Consider the following 13,768-nt stretch of genomic DNA (forward strand, 5'->3'; position numbering starts at 1 on the left):
AAACAACACGTGTTCGTGACAGCAACGAAGATTAAAATAAAGTGATACCAATGGGTTTAAGTTAAACTAATCTTTTTATTAAGAGAGTAGGATGCTTACATAATTGATGGACGAATGACTGTAACTGCAGATACATAAGTAATGTTAAGTTTATATACAAAAATTAAAAAATAATTAACTTTATGTAGTCATTTAAAAATAGCTAATATCGTGAAAAATATTGATAAGCGTTAAAATGATAAAAAGGTTATACAACAGAACTATGACGTAACATTCCGGCCACCTTAAAATGTTAAATTTTAATATTACTGAAGGTTACTTCTTTACGGTTGCTAGTCCAATGGTAATTGGCAAAGTTTAGTGACTGGACGTTTCAGCTCGTTGCCTGCGGTCTTTACTGTGACAACACGGACCAGTTGATCAGATCCTGGATGCACTTGAATGACTCGTCCCATTTTCCATTTTGTTGGTGGAAGTTGTTCCTTTAATAATACGAGATCTCCAATCTGTAGGTTTCGGGAGGGTTGATTTTGGTCGATGTGAAGTCCGGTTCTGGTATGGCCGTCAGAGCACTGCCAATCAGGAAATGACCAGGAGTTAATACAGCGAGATCGGTTGGATCTGCGGACATTGAGGTAAGCGGGCGAGAATTGAGACACGCTTCCACTTGACAAAGCAGGGTCTGCATCTCCTCATACGTCAGACGGGTTTCGCCGATGACTCTTTTTAAGTGGAACTTAACCGACTTTACGCCGGCTTCCCAGAGTCCGCCGAAGTGTGGAGCTGCTGGAGGATTAAAGTGCCAGACAACGCCCTCGTCGCTCATCCATCTAGCAAGGGACTGATCTGTCGTAGTAGTGTTGATAGTTTTTTCGAAATCCTTCAACTCCTTGCTAGCGCCTATGAAATTTGAACCATTGTCGCTATAGATATCTGTACATCTTCCTCGGCGAGAGGTGAATCTTTTGAATGCAGCTAGGAAGGCCTCGGTTGACATGTCACTCACGAGTTCTAAGTGTAGAGCTCTTGTAGTAAAGCATGCAAAAAGTGTGATGTAGCCTTTGAAACCCTTGCATCCTCTGCCTTTCAAAACTTTAAGATGGAAGGGTCCGGCGTAGTCCACTCCGCATTTCAGGAACGCTCTACCGGGATTGACTCGATTTGATGGTAGATCTCCCATTAGTTGACTGATTGTACGTGCTTGTTGACGGACGCATCGCATACATTTGCGTAAGTGGAACCGGACAGCGTCACGGGAGTTCAGAATACAGTATCTTGATTGTAGTGACGCCATGATAAGTTGAGGCCCACCATGAAGGGTTTTGAGATGTTCTTGCTGAATGACGAGATCGGTAAATCTGTGTTTCCGTGGAAGAATGACTGGATGGATCTGATCCAGAGAGATTTTAGCGTTCCGGATGCGTCCTCCAACTCTTAAGAGGCCGGCTTGGTCGAGGAAGGGTGTCAACGTCAGGATTTTACTCTTTGAGGACAATGGTTTCTTGGCTGTTAATTGCTTAATTTCGTCGCGAAACTCGTTCATCTGAGCAAGTTTGATCCAATGGTTAAGGGACAACTCAATTTCATCTTTCGTCAATGGTCCCATCTCTCTCTCTGGTCTCTAGTTGTTCTGGAGTTGCGACTGAACCTCTGGATATACGCCGTTACGTGGAGTACCGTGGTTAACGACGAGTATTTCTGGAGAAGGCTCTGATCAAGGCTACACTGCATGACGGTGACCGTGTGGATTCTTTCTTCGATACTGCATTCAGGATCATCTCTAGTAGATTGTTCGTTATCGTATGGAACATTGTTTTTAAGCCAGTTTGGACCATTCCACCATAATGAATGATTAAGGAGCTCCTTTGCTTCGATTTCACGGGAAGCACAGTCAGATGGGTTGGATATACCAGGAACATGATGCCATTGAATTGAAAGCTTTACGTTCTGAACTTCAGAAACTCTGTTTGCGACAAAGGTATTCCATCGCTGAGGAGTCGATGCTAGCCATTACAGTACAATCTTGCTATCACTCCAGCCATAAACTTCCGCTATGGGTTGACGAAGAGACTGTTGTACGATCAAAAGGAGTCGAGCGAGGAGTACCGTAGCGCAAAGTTCCAGTCTGGGCAGTGTAATTTGCTTTAGAGGAGCGACCCTGGTTTTAGCGATGATCAGTCGAACCTTAGTCGTTCCAAAGTAAGTTGTAGTCTTCAGATACACCGTTGCTGCATAAGCTGTCTCTGAGGCGTCACAGAAACCATGAAGACTCGACGTCTTGATGTGTACTTGACCGATATGTCGATGAATACGTAGTTTTTCGATCATGGTTAAGTCTTCTCTGAACGTGTCCCATCTTTGAACGATATTTTCGGGTAGTTCTTGATCCCAACCAATCTTAATTTGCCACATTTTTTGTAAAAGAATCTTTGCTCGAACGAGGACTGGTGTTAGGAGACCCAACGGGTCGAACACTTTGGCCGTGTCAGACAGCATAGTGCGTTTAGTGACTTTTAGTCGTGACTTTGGTGACTTGACAGAAAAGGATAAGACATCTGACGCTGGAGTCCATTGCAATCCCAAGGTAAGAATTGATTCTGCATTATCCATGTTTAGAGGAACTAGAGTTTCTCGTAGGTCGGACGGAATGGTTTCCAGGAGACGGGAATCGTTTGAGGCCCATTTTCGCAATGGGAGTCCAGCTTGATTCGTTGCTATATTTAATTCCTCTCGTAGTTTAATCGCTGTATTGGTATCGTCAGTACCAGATAAGAGATCGTCCATATAAAAATCTTCTCGCAACGCTTGAGCTGCTAATGGATAAATGGACTTGACATCTTCGGATAATTGTTGCAAAACTTTTGTAGCGAGATAGGGTGCCGCTGATGTCCCGTATGTTACAGTCTTCAGTTGATAATCTCGAATGGGATCTTCCTTCTGTCGTCGCCAGAGAATACGTTGGTAGCGAAGATCTGCCGGGGCAACCAATATCTGCCGATACATTTTCTCGATATCTGCGGTTAATGCTACGGCATGACTCCTGAATCTTATTAATAAGTTCACCAAATCGTCTTGCAATTTCGGTCCCACGAGAAGAACGTCATTTAGGGAAATTCCATTCGCCATCTTTGCCGAGCCATCAAATACGACCCGGGTCTTCGTGGTAGAACTTGACTCTTTGAATATTGCATGATGTGGTAAGTAATAAGCGTTGTCATCCTGGAGATGATCAGTGGGTACCAATTCCATATGATTTAAAGTCTGATACTCATCCATGAATTCTTTGTATTTGTTGTAGATTTCAGGATTAGCTCGTAGTCGTCTTTCGATGTATTGAAATCGTCGTAAGGCTATGGATCGTGATTCACCGAATTTCTCTTTGTTAGTTTTCATCGGTAATCTGATGATAAATCTTCCTTTGGGATCTCGAGTGACTGTAACTTGAAAGTGAGCTTCGCATTGTCGTTCGATGGAGGTAAAAAGTGGTCTCGGGGCTAGCTCTTCTATTTCCCAAAATTTGGCGAGTTGCTGTTCGAGGCTGCAATGGTTGATTTTGATTGAAGATGTTGTCTTGGTCTCGTAACCTCCAAGAGTTCCAGCTACCACCCAGCCAAATACGGCGTTGAAAGCGCCAGGAAGTCCAGGTTTTCCCGAGAGTTTTCCATCTTCAATTAAGTCCCAGTAGACATCAGCTCCTAGCAAGAGATCGATTGAACCTGATACGTGGAACGTGGGATCTGCCAGCTTTAGACCTTTGAAATGAGACCAGTCTTGGATATTGAAGGTGAAGTTGGGAAGTCTTTCCATCACGTTCTTGAGAATAAGTACTGGGACAGTGATATGGAAATTGGCGTTTGTGTGAGAGCCCAAGTTCAGCGTTGTACCACCTCTTGAACGAGTGATACCAGTGGCACTGATTCCTCCTATCTGTATATTTTGATAATTCCGTCTAAGTTTTAGTTTCTGCATGAGTTGTTCAGACACGAAACTTGCTTGTGAACCAGAGTCTATCAGAGCTCGACTGGACCAAGTACTGCCTTGACTTCCTTGGATTTGAACCATAGCTGTTGTCAATATGACTTGAGCAGGTCCTGATTTTGATCGTGACACATGAACGACGATGTCTCCATTCGATCTTTCTTGAATCGAGGAATTCTCTTGCAATTCGGCATGTAAAAGCGTATTGTGCTTCGCCTTACATTTTCGACAGCTTCCGGCTTTGCAGTTGCTGCTAACATGGTCTCCCTTTAAGCAGTTAAAACAAAGTGAATGTGTTTTTACCAGTCTCCAACGGGTTTCGTGATTGGCTTTGAGTAATGATGGACATCTGAAGGAGGGATGCTGTTTACTGCAGATAGGACAGACGTTGTCTTGAATTGAACCATGGTGTGATAATGGATTTTTCTTGGGAAACGCCAACGTCTTTATCTTTATATTGCTTGACGGTTGGGAGGCAGCTAGGTCCCTGGCTCTTTGTTCGAGGAATGTTGTTAAATCCTCGTATTTTGGCTTTGCGGTTCCTTTTAGTGATAACTCCCACTGCCGTCTGGATTCCTGGTCAAGTTTCTCTCCAATTATGTGTAACAGCATCGCATCCCAATATTGAACTGGCTCGTTTAAGACCTTCAATGCTCGTATGCATTCAGCGCTAGTGTCAATCAATCGTCTCAAGGCTGTTGCCGATTCGTCTTTAACTGAAGGTTGATTGAATAACCGTTTGACATGAGCATTTATGATCTCTCTCGTATTGTTAAAACGGTTAAGTAATATATCCCAAGCCTCGGTATGGTTACCATCCGTGACTGGTATCAAATGAATCAGTAACGCTGCTTCGCCACGGAGAGTAGACTTCAGATATTGAAACTTTTGAGCGTTGGCTAGTGCTGCATTACTGTGGACCGTGGCAGTAAACAGGTCATGGAAAGGAAACCAATCGATATAATTCCCTCCGAAGACAGGTAATTTCAGTTTTGGCAACTTGATATCTGCTGTGGGTTGACTAGTCGCTCTCACTATTGGTACTTGATTGCTGAGAAAAGTGAAGAATACAACCAGATCTTCCATGCGAGTGACGAGATCGTTGTACTCTGTCTCATGTGTTTCAAAGTCCGTTGACGGGCACCTGTTAACGATGTTTGCATGTACGTCGTCCAATTCGTGAGCGAGTGTATTAGCCTTGTCTTTATACAGCGTAACTGCTGCTGGTATTATCGGTGTGATGGCATGATTTGTCTTCACCGTCTCAAGTCTGGTTATTTGACCCTTGACTGTTCGTCTCCTGATGAGGTACGGATCCATTTGAAGATTGAAGTTAACCACCGTTGATAGATGACTGAATTCAAACTTGCGTAGCTGCGTCTCACGATAAAGGATACTGGTCTTAACGATTCATTTGACTGATTAACCGCTTGGTGATTTATATCCGGCTCGACGGACCAAAAAGATGTTCGTGACAGCAACGAAGATTAAAATAAAGTGATACCAATGGGTTTAAGTTAAACTAATCTTTTTATTAAGAGAGTAGGATGCTTACATAATTGATGGACGAATGACTGTAACTGCAGATACATAAGTAATGTTAAGTTTATATACAAAAATTAAAAAATAATTAACTTTATGTAGTCATTTAAAAAATAGCTAATATCGTGAAAAATATTGATAAGCGTTAAAATGATAAAAAGGTTATACAACAGAACTATGACGTAACAACACGACCTACACACTATAAAGTCTCCTCAAAACTGGACGTTTTCGTGGAAACAAAATAAACTCAAATAACCAAAGATAAAAATATAAGATCAAAGAATAGACAAAAAACAACATTATCTCGATCAGTAAAAATAACATACGACCCTTCCTTTGCCTAAAACCCAGATACATATTATATTAAAAAAAGAGTATCCGAAAAAAATAAACCTACTGACAATTAAGGAGTTTAACAACGTCATTGAATAATATATTACAGAAAAGGAATCAATAACACAGCGGCAACGAATCAAAGTCCTAAAACCGCGCTCCCGGTTCAATTCCCGACGAAATACAGATATTGTATTCATCCGTTTAGTAAAAAAACCCGCCTTATCATAATTGTTCCTTTACTTTAATATTTTCCCTAAGGAAGTCAATGGCTCGGCGGTGAACTATCCGCATGGAGTCTCGTTTGCTTTTTCGTCGGGAACGGTTGTCTTTTTTACGCTCTCGTTCTCGGTGTTTTCTTGCGGCGGTACGCACCACTTTAGCGGTTTTCTACCGTGTTTTATTTTTACCTTTCTCTTTGTTTTCATTTTTCGTGTTTGGATTTTATTTTTCTTCTTACGGTTGTCCCCGATTTCGGGAGGCCGCCACTATGGAGGCGCTAAAGCGTAGCGTCTTTGTGGTTGTCGAGTCATTGACTCCGGGTATTACTAAGGAGATTATTGCAGTATCGGTTAAAATGGTTTTCGGAACTGATGCTATTTCATCGGTTGTCCCTGGTGTAGGTGGTTTTTTTTGTTTGTTTTTTTTACTGAAGCGGACGCGGAAGAATGTATTAAGTCGGGGTTGATGGTCGGCGGCGTTTTACGGGCGGTCGAAAGTGTATCGGCGCGATCTGTTATTTTGAAGTTTCTCGAAGTGCCGGAGTTTGTCACGGACGACGCTATTCGCGTTAAACTAGAAGCTTACGGGTGTGAAGTTAAAGGCGCTTTCGTGTGGGTAAAGTCCGATGGCTTGTACTACGGGGAGCGTAACGTTCGCGTCACGTTGCCTCAAGGTGTATCTTCGCTGCCTTACAGTTTAAAGGTATTGGATGTTATGGGTCGTGAAAACGTTTATCGCGTTCGCCACGAAGCACAGACCCGGGTTTGCAACGGTTGTCTCCATTCTGGACACCTCAATCAAGATTGTCCCAACAATATCTGTCGTCGCTGTGGTCATGGTGGTCATTTGGCCAGGTCATGCCCTGGGCAGGGTACTGCCGCCTCAAAGATGGAAGAGCGTCGACGCGATATTTCCGGTTCCCGCAATGAAGTCGCCGACAAAGTACAAAGGACAGAGGATCCCGCAAATGTACGACCTGCTGGGTCTGATATGTCAAAGCGGAAACCAGAAGGTGCCATCGACATGGCTGATGCTGATTTAGACGACTCGCTTTTTGCCAACCGCCTTTCCAAGGTTGCGGTGGGCAGTGGGAAGCATTCCCTCCCCACTTCGAGTTCAGATTTGGATCCCGCCAAACGTAAACTACCTTTCAACCAACCTGGGTTCCAGTTTCCGTCGCTCGAGGCAGCTCGGAACGCGAGTCTTCCTCCGTCTACTACTGCACCGTCTCCGGGAGCTGCTTTGTCGTCGTCATTCTTCAAACCTCCAAACGCTCATGGTTCTCCGGGTAATTTCTCTTAATATCAATGATGTCAATAAGATGAAAGAATTAGTGGAATATGTAAAAACATTTGACATAATTTTTTTACAAGAAACTCATTGGGATTCGTCTCATGTTGCGCTTTTTAAAAATATGTATTTCGGTAAATGTTTTTTATCTAACGATGACGCTACGGGGTTTTGCGGGGTATCAATTTTAATTAATCCGAAACTCGATTTTAAAACTGCAAATGTTTTTCATATTGTTCGGGGTCGTAGTTTATTAGTTTCGGCTGAAATATCCGGTGATCTATTTCATTTTTTAAATGTGTACGCGCCTAATTCGGCGACTGACCGTGAGTTGTTCTTTACAGTCATCGCATCTAACTGTCCTACCGGCCGTTTAATTTTAGGCGGCGATTTTAACGATATTTGTCATAGCCTACGGGACCACCTTCCTGCTAGTTGTAGACCTAACAAGTCACAATTTACGGCCCTTCATAGACTTGCCGCCCAGTGGCGTCGCTAGGCTGTTTTAGGAGGCGCTTGAGCCACCTGTAATATTTCAGAAGCGCCACCTAAAATTTCTTAAAAGCGCCACCTAAAATTTCTTATAAACGCCTCCTAAATTGAAACTATTGCTTCTACTAAAATTTCCGAAAAATTCTAGTAAAACCATCAAAAGTGTGTCCCGCTTCGCTCTTGAGTTTTTCAAATGTGTCGTTATATACCTTTATTTCTATGTTTACTGGCTACTCTCCTTACCCTCCTATTCTAAACAAAAGGAATGCGCCAACTCCTTCTTAATTTTGGCGAAATCTTGGAATTTGTCTTGAAAAGAGTTAATTGGTCCAAAAAAGGTTCATCGAAAACTTAACTTTAGGGGTGATACTCCCACTCCCTCCCCCCAACGGACATCCCTCCAGGGTTTGTGGCTTAAGCGCCCCCAAACTTCCACCCCTGGCGACGCCACTGTTGCCGCCAAATTACATGTTACTGACACTTTTCGACTCAAAAACAATGAAAAAAGGGACTTTACGCGTTCTGGCTACGTTTTTGGCCGGTTTATCCGCTCTCGCATTGATTACATTTTCGTAAAAAAATTTGATTCTTTGAATATTCAAAATGCTTTTATTCGTGACTGTCCGATTTCCGATCATCGCGCCGCGATCGCTCATTTTGATTTTGGAGGAGTTCCTAGGGGCCCTGGAACCTGGTCCTTTAACGATTCGCTACTTGAGGATGAGGTTTTCTGTTCGTGCGTCAGGCGAATTATCACTAGGAGTCGCTCACGCGAACACTATTCTACGGATATTTTTGACTGGTACGAAACCCTCAAACGTACAATTCGTGATTACGCAATATTTTACGGGAAAGCCGCCGCTTCCGAACGTCGGCACACCAGGACGCTCTTGGCTTGTCAGTTGGAAGAGTTGTCACGTCGTTTATCACTGCAAGACCCGGTTTGTGGCGAATTCGTCAAAGTTCAAAATTTGATCAAGGAACATGACCACTATCTATTGCGGGGCGCTGTAATTCGCTCCAATACCGAGTGGCGTGATTTGGGGGAGCAACCTTCGGGCTATTTCTTGAGTCTCGAAAAACATCGGCAAACCCGGCGGTCAATTAAAAACTTGACTTTAGCAGACGGCTCATCAATTCACGATGGCGCTTCCGTTCGTCAGGTATATTTTCTTATTATGAAAACATGTATCGCACGTCGGACAGTGATGACTCTCAAGCTGCACGTTTTGCCTCCTTTGTTGCCGGAAAGTTACCACCGGATTTGTCTGCCGCTTGCGAAAGTCCCGTTTCTTGGGAAGACATCCACAAATCTTTGAACGCTATGGCAATAGGCCGTAGCCCAGGTCTCGATGGCTTCACAGTCCATTTTTGGCGTTTCGTACTCCCGTTGATAGCTAAGGATTTCGTAAGGCTTGTTGAAGTCATGTTTGCCACGGGACAAATGCCTCTCTCTATGACTCAAGGCATGATCATTCTTTTACCGAAAGACGGCGACTTAACGTTATTGTCTAATTGGCGTCCCATCACGTTGCTCAACGTCGACCGTAAAGTTATTGGTAAAGTCTTGGCTACTCGCATGGCATTGGTGGCGCCTACAGTCATTTCGCCCTGCCAAACTGGAGCTATTCGTGGCCGTGATGTCGCGGGCACAACACGATACCTTGGCGACGTTGCCTCGTATCTGGCACTCCACAGACAGCCGGGACTTTTCTTGAAAATGGACTTACGGAAAGCGTACGATTTCGTGAACTGGTCATTTCTATTCCGGGTACTGCAAGCTTTCGGGTTCGGTCCCCATTTTCTCCGATGGATTCAACTACTCCTGGTGGGTGGTCATACAACGATCAAGGTCAATGGTTTTTTGACGAACTTTTTTCGTCTTGGAAGATCTGTCCGTCAGGGCTGTCCTTTAAGCCCTTTATTATACACTTTTTCGACCGAGCCACTTTGCCTCGCGTTATCGCAGTCTTCGAGTATCCCGCGTCTGCGTATTTGCAACAGCGACTCCCCGGTACTCTTTCAACATGTAGACGACAACACTTTGTCTTTAGCGGCTGAAACTTCGGTACGCGTCGTGGTATCGATTTATCATGACTACGGCAGCGCTTCTGGGGCGGTTATAAATCTGGACAAAAGTAGCGGGCAATGGCTCGGTTCTTGGACAAACCGACCAGACAAACGGATTGAAGGAATTATGGTATCCAAGGAGCCATTAAAGGTCTTAGGGGTAGTACTTACTTCGAACCACGCTCTCTCTGACGCTCTCAACTGGGAACCGGCTTTTTTACGTATTATGGCTGTCTTGCGCGCGTGGAAACGGCGCCCGCTTTCACTCTTCGGGAAAATAATAATAATAAATTGTCTGGCCACTTCCAAGCTTTGGCACCTCACTCGTGTATTGCCTTTGTCGAATAAACTTGCTGCCCAAATAAAAGCTGCTTTTCTGGATTTTATTTGGGGTTCTGGCTATCACGCTCTCGCTTATTCAACGCTGATCAGACCAAAGGTAGTCGGCGGTTTTGGCTTAGTGGATGTCGTCCAGAAACTACACTTTATGCGTATCCAAGAGTGCCAAACGCTCATCCTGCGTGAGTTACCCGTTCATGACGAATCCATACACAACAACTTACTGTTGGAATACGGCAGTGGGTTGACAAGACAAGAAGAAACTTTCCGTCCGCCATTTAATCGGGCTCTGCTTGGGCGTATGCCGCCTCGCTACGTCGAACTCCTCACAAGTTGGCACTCGCATCTTACGACTATAGGCTCTACCGTGATGCCTCGGTCAGATCCACTTTCCGAACCACTGTTTCTGAATCCTCGAATTTCTTTACCACAGCGCTATCACAAAGAATCCCGTATTATGGCTCAGGCTGGCTTCAAAACACTGCGCGACATCCATTACGAAGTCATCCCCGGTTTTATACGACCTCATGCCTTGATTGAACAGTGCCAGATCGAACTCCCTTATAGCGAATTACCTCTCGATCGACTTCTCGAATTGTACACCTTGATCCGGTCTGCACTGCCAGCTGACTGGGCTGTTCTCTTTCATGTTTCCGGTGCTCACGTCGTCGGATCGGTCAATTCCTTACCTCGAAATCCGCCGTAACGCTAGTGAAATTTTAAATACGCCGCAAAGTTTAAAATCTATTGCCTTCGATCGTTTTGCGGGGACATTCCCTGAATCTTCCGGCGAAGAACGATGGCGGTCTTTCTTTGGGGTCCCCTCCCTCGAGTGAAGTTTAAAACTTTGGCCAACACTACCCTTGGAGCCACTTTATCCTCTACCAATTTCAAAATTATTCATCAAGCTCTCGCAGTGAAGAGTCGACTTTTCAAAGCTGGTCTTGTGACAACGGATCGTTGTCCATTATGTGACAATGCCCCCGAAACGGTTGCACATTTGTTCCTGTCTTGCTCGGTAACGCGAAACACCTGGCACCAAGTATTCACAATGTTGTCTGTCTATTTGCAACAACCAGGCTTTCAATTCGGTAGCGAACATTTCGAACTTATTATTTATCACCGCGTTGATCGGAAATTCGGACAGTATAACGTCTTTTGGCATTGCCTTTTTCTATTAATTAGTGTAATTAAGCATGAACTTTGGAAGTATCGATGTAAAATAGTTTTTGAGCAGGAACTAAACAAACCTAGTGTGGTGCTCTCAACTATTTCTGGCCAACATACGGCGCGAAATTAGACTTCTCACCCTGGTATACTTGAAACATCCCTCTAAAATTGATCTTGTAAAGGTTTTAAACAATTTTCTTAGATTATTACCCTAACATTTTATCTGTTAGGTGTTAAGTATTGACAATTCTGAAAGTATTTCTTTCTCTATTGACTTTTGATGTATGGCATTGTTGTATATGATGAATATGTATAGTTTTCTTGATGGTTGAATAAAAAAAAACAAAAAAAAACAAACTATCCGCATTGTTACAATGCGACCCGAGTTCAATTCCTGATCACGATCAAATTTTACATTAAAATACTAAAATATTTAATTAAATATAAGATTAATATAATCTATAAATATTTAATTAAATATAAGATTAATATAATCTATAAATATTTAATTAAATATAAGATTAATATAATCTATAAATATTTAATTAAATATAAGATTAATATAATCTATAAATATTTAATTAAATATAAGATTAATTTAATTTATAAATATTTAATTAAATATAAGATTAATTTAATTTATAAATATTTAATTAAATATAAGATTAATTTAATTTATAAATATTTAATTAAATATAAGATTAATTTAATTTATAAATATTTAATTAAATATAAGATTAATTTAATTTATAAATATTTAAAATGATGTAGAATAAATTATAGTACCTAACGTTATAACTTTGTAAAGGACATTCGCCAAAGCTGTTTTTTAGAAAAACACCGTAAATTAACAAGCGTTGGTGGCTGAGCGGTTAGAGTACATCTCTTGCACGAGGCAGACCCGGGTTCGGGTTGGAACCCTGCCATTGGACGTTGAGAGGTTGCTTAACACTCAGCACTCGGTCCGTCTCAAAGTCATTAAAAAGAAGTTGGAGAGAAAACGCCCATGCAAACGCAACAGACTCAACATCTACAACCATCACAACACAAACACATCCAACTCTACACCTACAACCATCATAACACAAACACATCCAACTCCACACCTACAACCATCATAATACAAACACATCCAACTCCACACCTACAACCATCATAACACAAACACATCCAACTCCACACCTACAACCATCATAACACAAACACATCCAACTCCACACCTACAACCATCATAACACAAACACATCCAACTCCACACCTACAACCATCATAGCACAAACACATCCAACTTCACACCTACAATCATCATAACACAAACACATCCAACTCCACACCTACCACCATCATAACACAAACACATCCAACTCCACACCTACAACCATCATAACACAAACACATCCAACTCCACACCTACAACCATCATAACACAAACACATCCAACTCCACACCTACAACCATCATAACACAAACACATCCAACTCCACACCTACAACCATCATAACACAAACACATCCAACTCCACACCTACAACCATCATAACACAAACACATCCAACTCCACACCTACAACCATCATAACACAAACACATCCAACTCCACACCTACAACCATCATAACACAAACACATATAACTCCACACCTACAACCATCATAACACAAACACATCCAACTTCACACCTACAACCATCATAACACAAACACATCCAACTCCACACCTACAACCATCATAACACAAACACATCCAACTCCACACCTACAACCATCATAACACAAACACATCCAACTCCACACCTACAACCATCATAACACAAACACATCCAACTCCACACCTACAACCATCATAACACAAACACATCCAACTCCACACCTACAACCATCATAACACAAACACATCCAACTCCACACCTACAACCATCATAACACAAACACATCCAACTCCACACCTACAACCATCATAACACAAACACATCCAACTCCACACCTACAACCATCATAACACAAACACATCCAACTTCACACCTACAACCATCATAACACAAACACATCCAACTCCACACCTACAACCATCATAACACAAACACATCCAACTCCACACCTACAACCATCATAACACAAACACATCCAACTCCACACCTACAACCATCATAACACAAACACATCCAACTCCACACCTACAACCATCATAACACAAACACATCCAACTCCACACCTACAACCATCATAACACAAACACATCCAACTCCACACCTACAACCATCATAACACAAACACATCCAACTCCACACCTACAACCATCATAACACAAACACATCCAACTCCACACCTACAAC

The 13,768-nt window shown here is 42.6% G+C and overlaps 2 protein-coding genes across 2 annotated transcripts; both read right to left on the minus strand.

Moving 5' to 3' along the window:
- Positions 1 to 484: 484 nt before the first annotated feature.
- LOC149923133 (uncharacterized) lies at positions 485 to 1,543 on the minus strand. The gene has a single exon (XM_090162355.1). It carries the CDS (start codon positions 1,541 to 1,543, stop codon positions 485 to 487), a length of 1,059 nt encoding a protein of 352 aa, XP_090018481.1.
- Positions 1,544 to 1,593: 50 nt separating this feature from the next.
- Positions 1,594 to 5,298, minus strand: LOC149923134 (uncharacterized). Its single transcript, XM_090162356.1, has 2 exons — positions 2,015 to 5,298; positions 1,594 to 1,963 (listed from the first exon to the last, which is right to left on the minus strand). The coding sequence occupies exons 1-2, from the start codon at positions 5,296 to 5,298 to the stop codon at positions 1,594 to 1,596; spliced, it is 3,654 nt and encodes a 1,217-aa protein (XP_090018482.1).
- Positions 5,299 to 13,768: the final 8,470 nt, after the last annotated feature.

This window comes from Leiobunum rupestre, chromosome 11, assembly GCF_980474605.1.
Source record: "Leiobunum rupestre chromosome 11, qqLeiRupe1.1.hap1, whole genome shotgun sequence".
In the NCBI taxonomy this organism is placed as follows: Eukaryota; Metazoa; Arthropoda; class Arachnida; order Opiliones; family Sclerosomatidae; genus Leiobunum; species Leiobunum rupestre.

Coding starts and splice junctions, on each gene's coding strand:
- LOC149923134 (XM_090162356.1), bottom strand. CDS start 5,298: ATGGATCCGTACCTCATCAGGAGACGAACAGTCAAGGGTCAAATAACC. Junction 1,964..2,014: donor AGTGATAGCAAGATTGTACT/GTAATGGCTAGC, acceptor TGTCGCAAACAG/AGTTTCTGAAGTTCAGAACG.
- LOC149923133 (XM_090162355.1), bottom strand. CDS start 1,543: ATGAACGAGTTTCGCGACGAAATTAAGCAATTAACAGCCAAGAAACCA.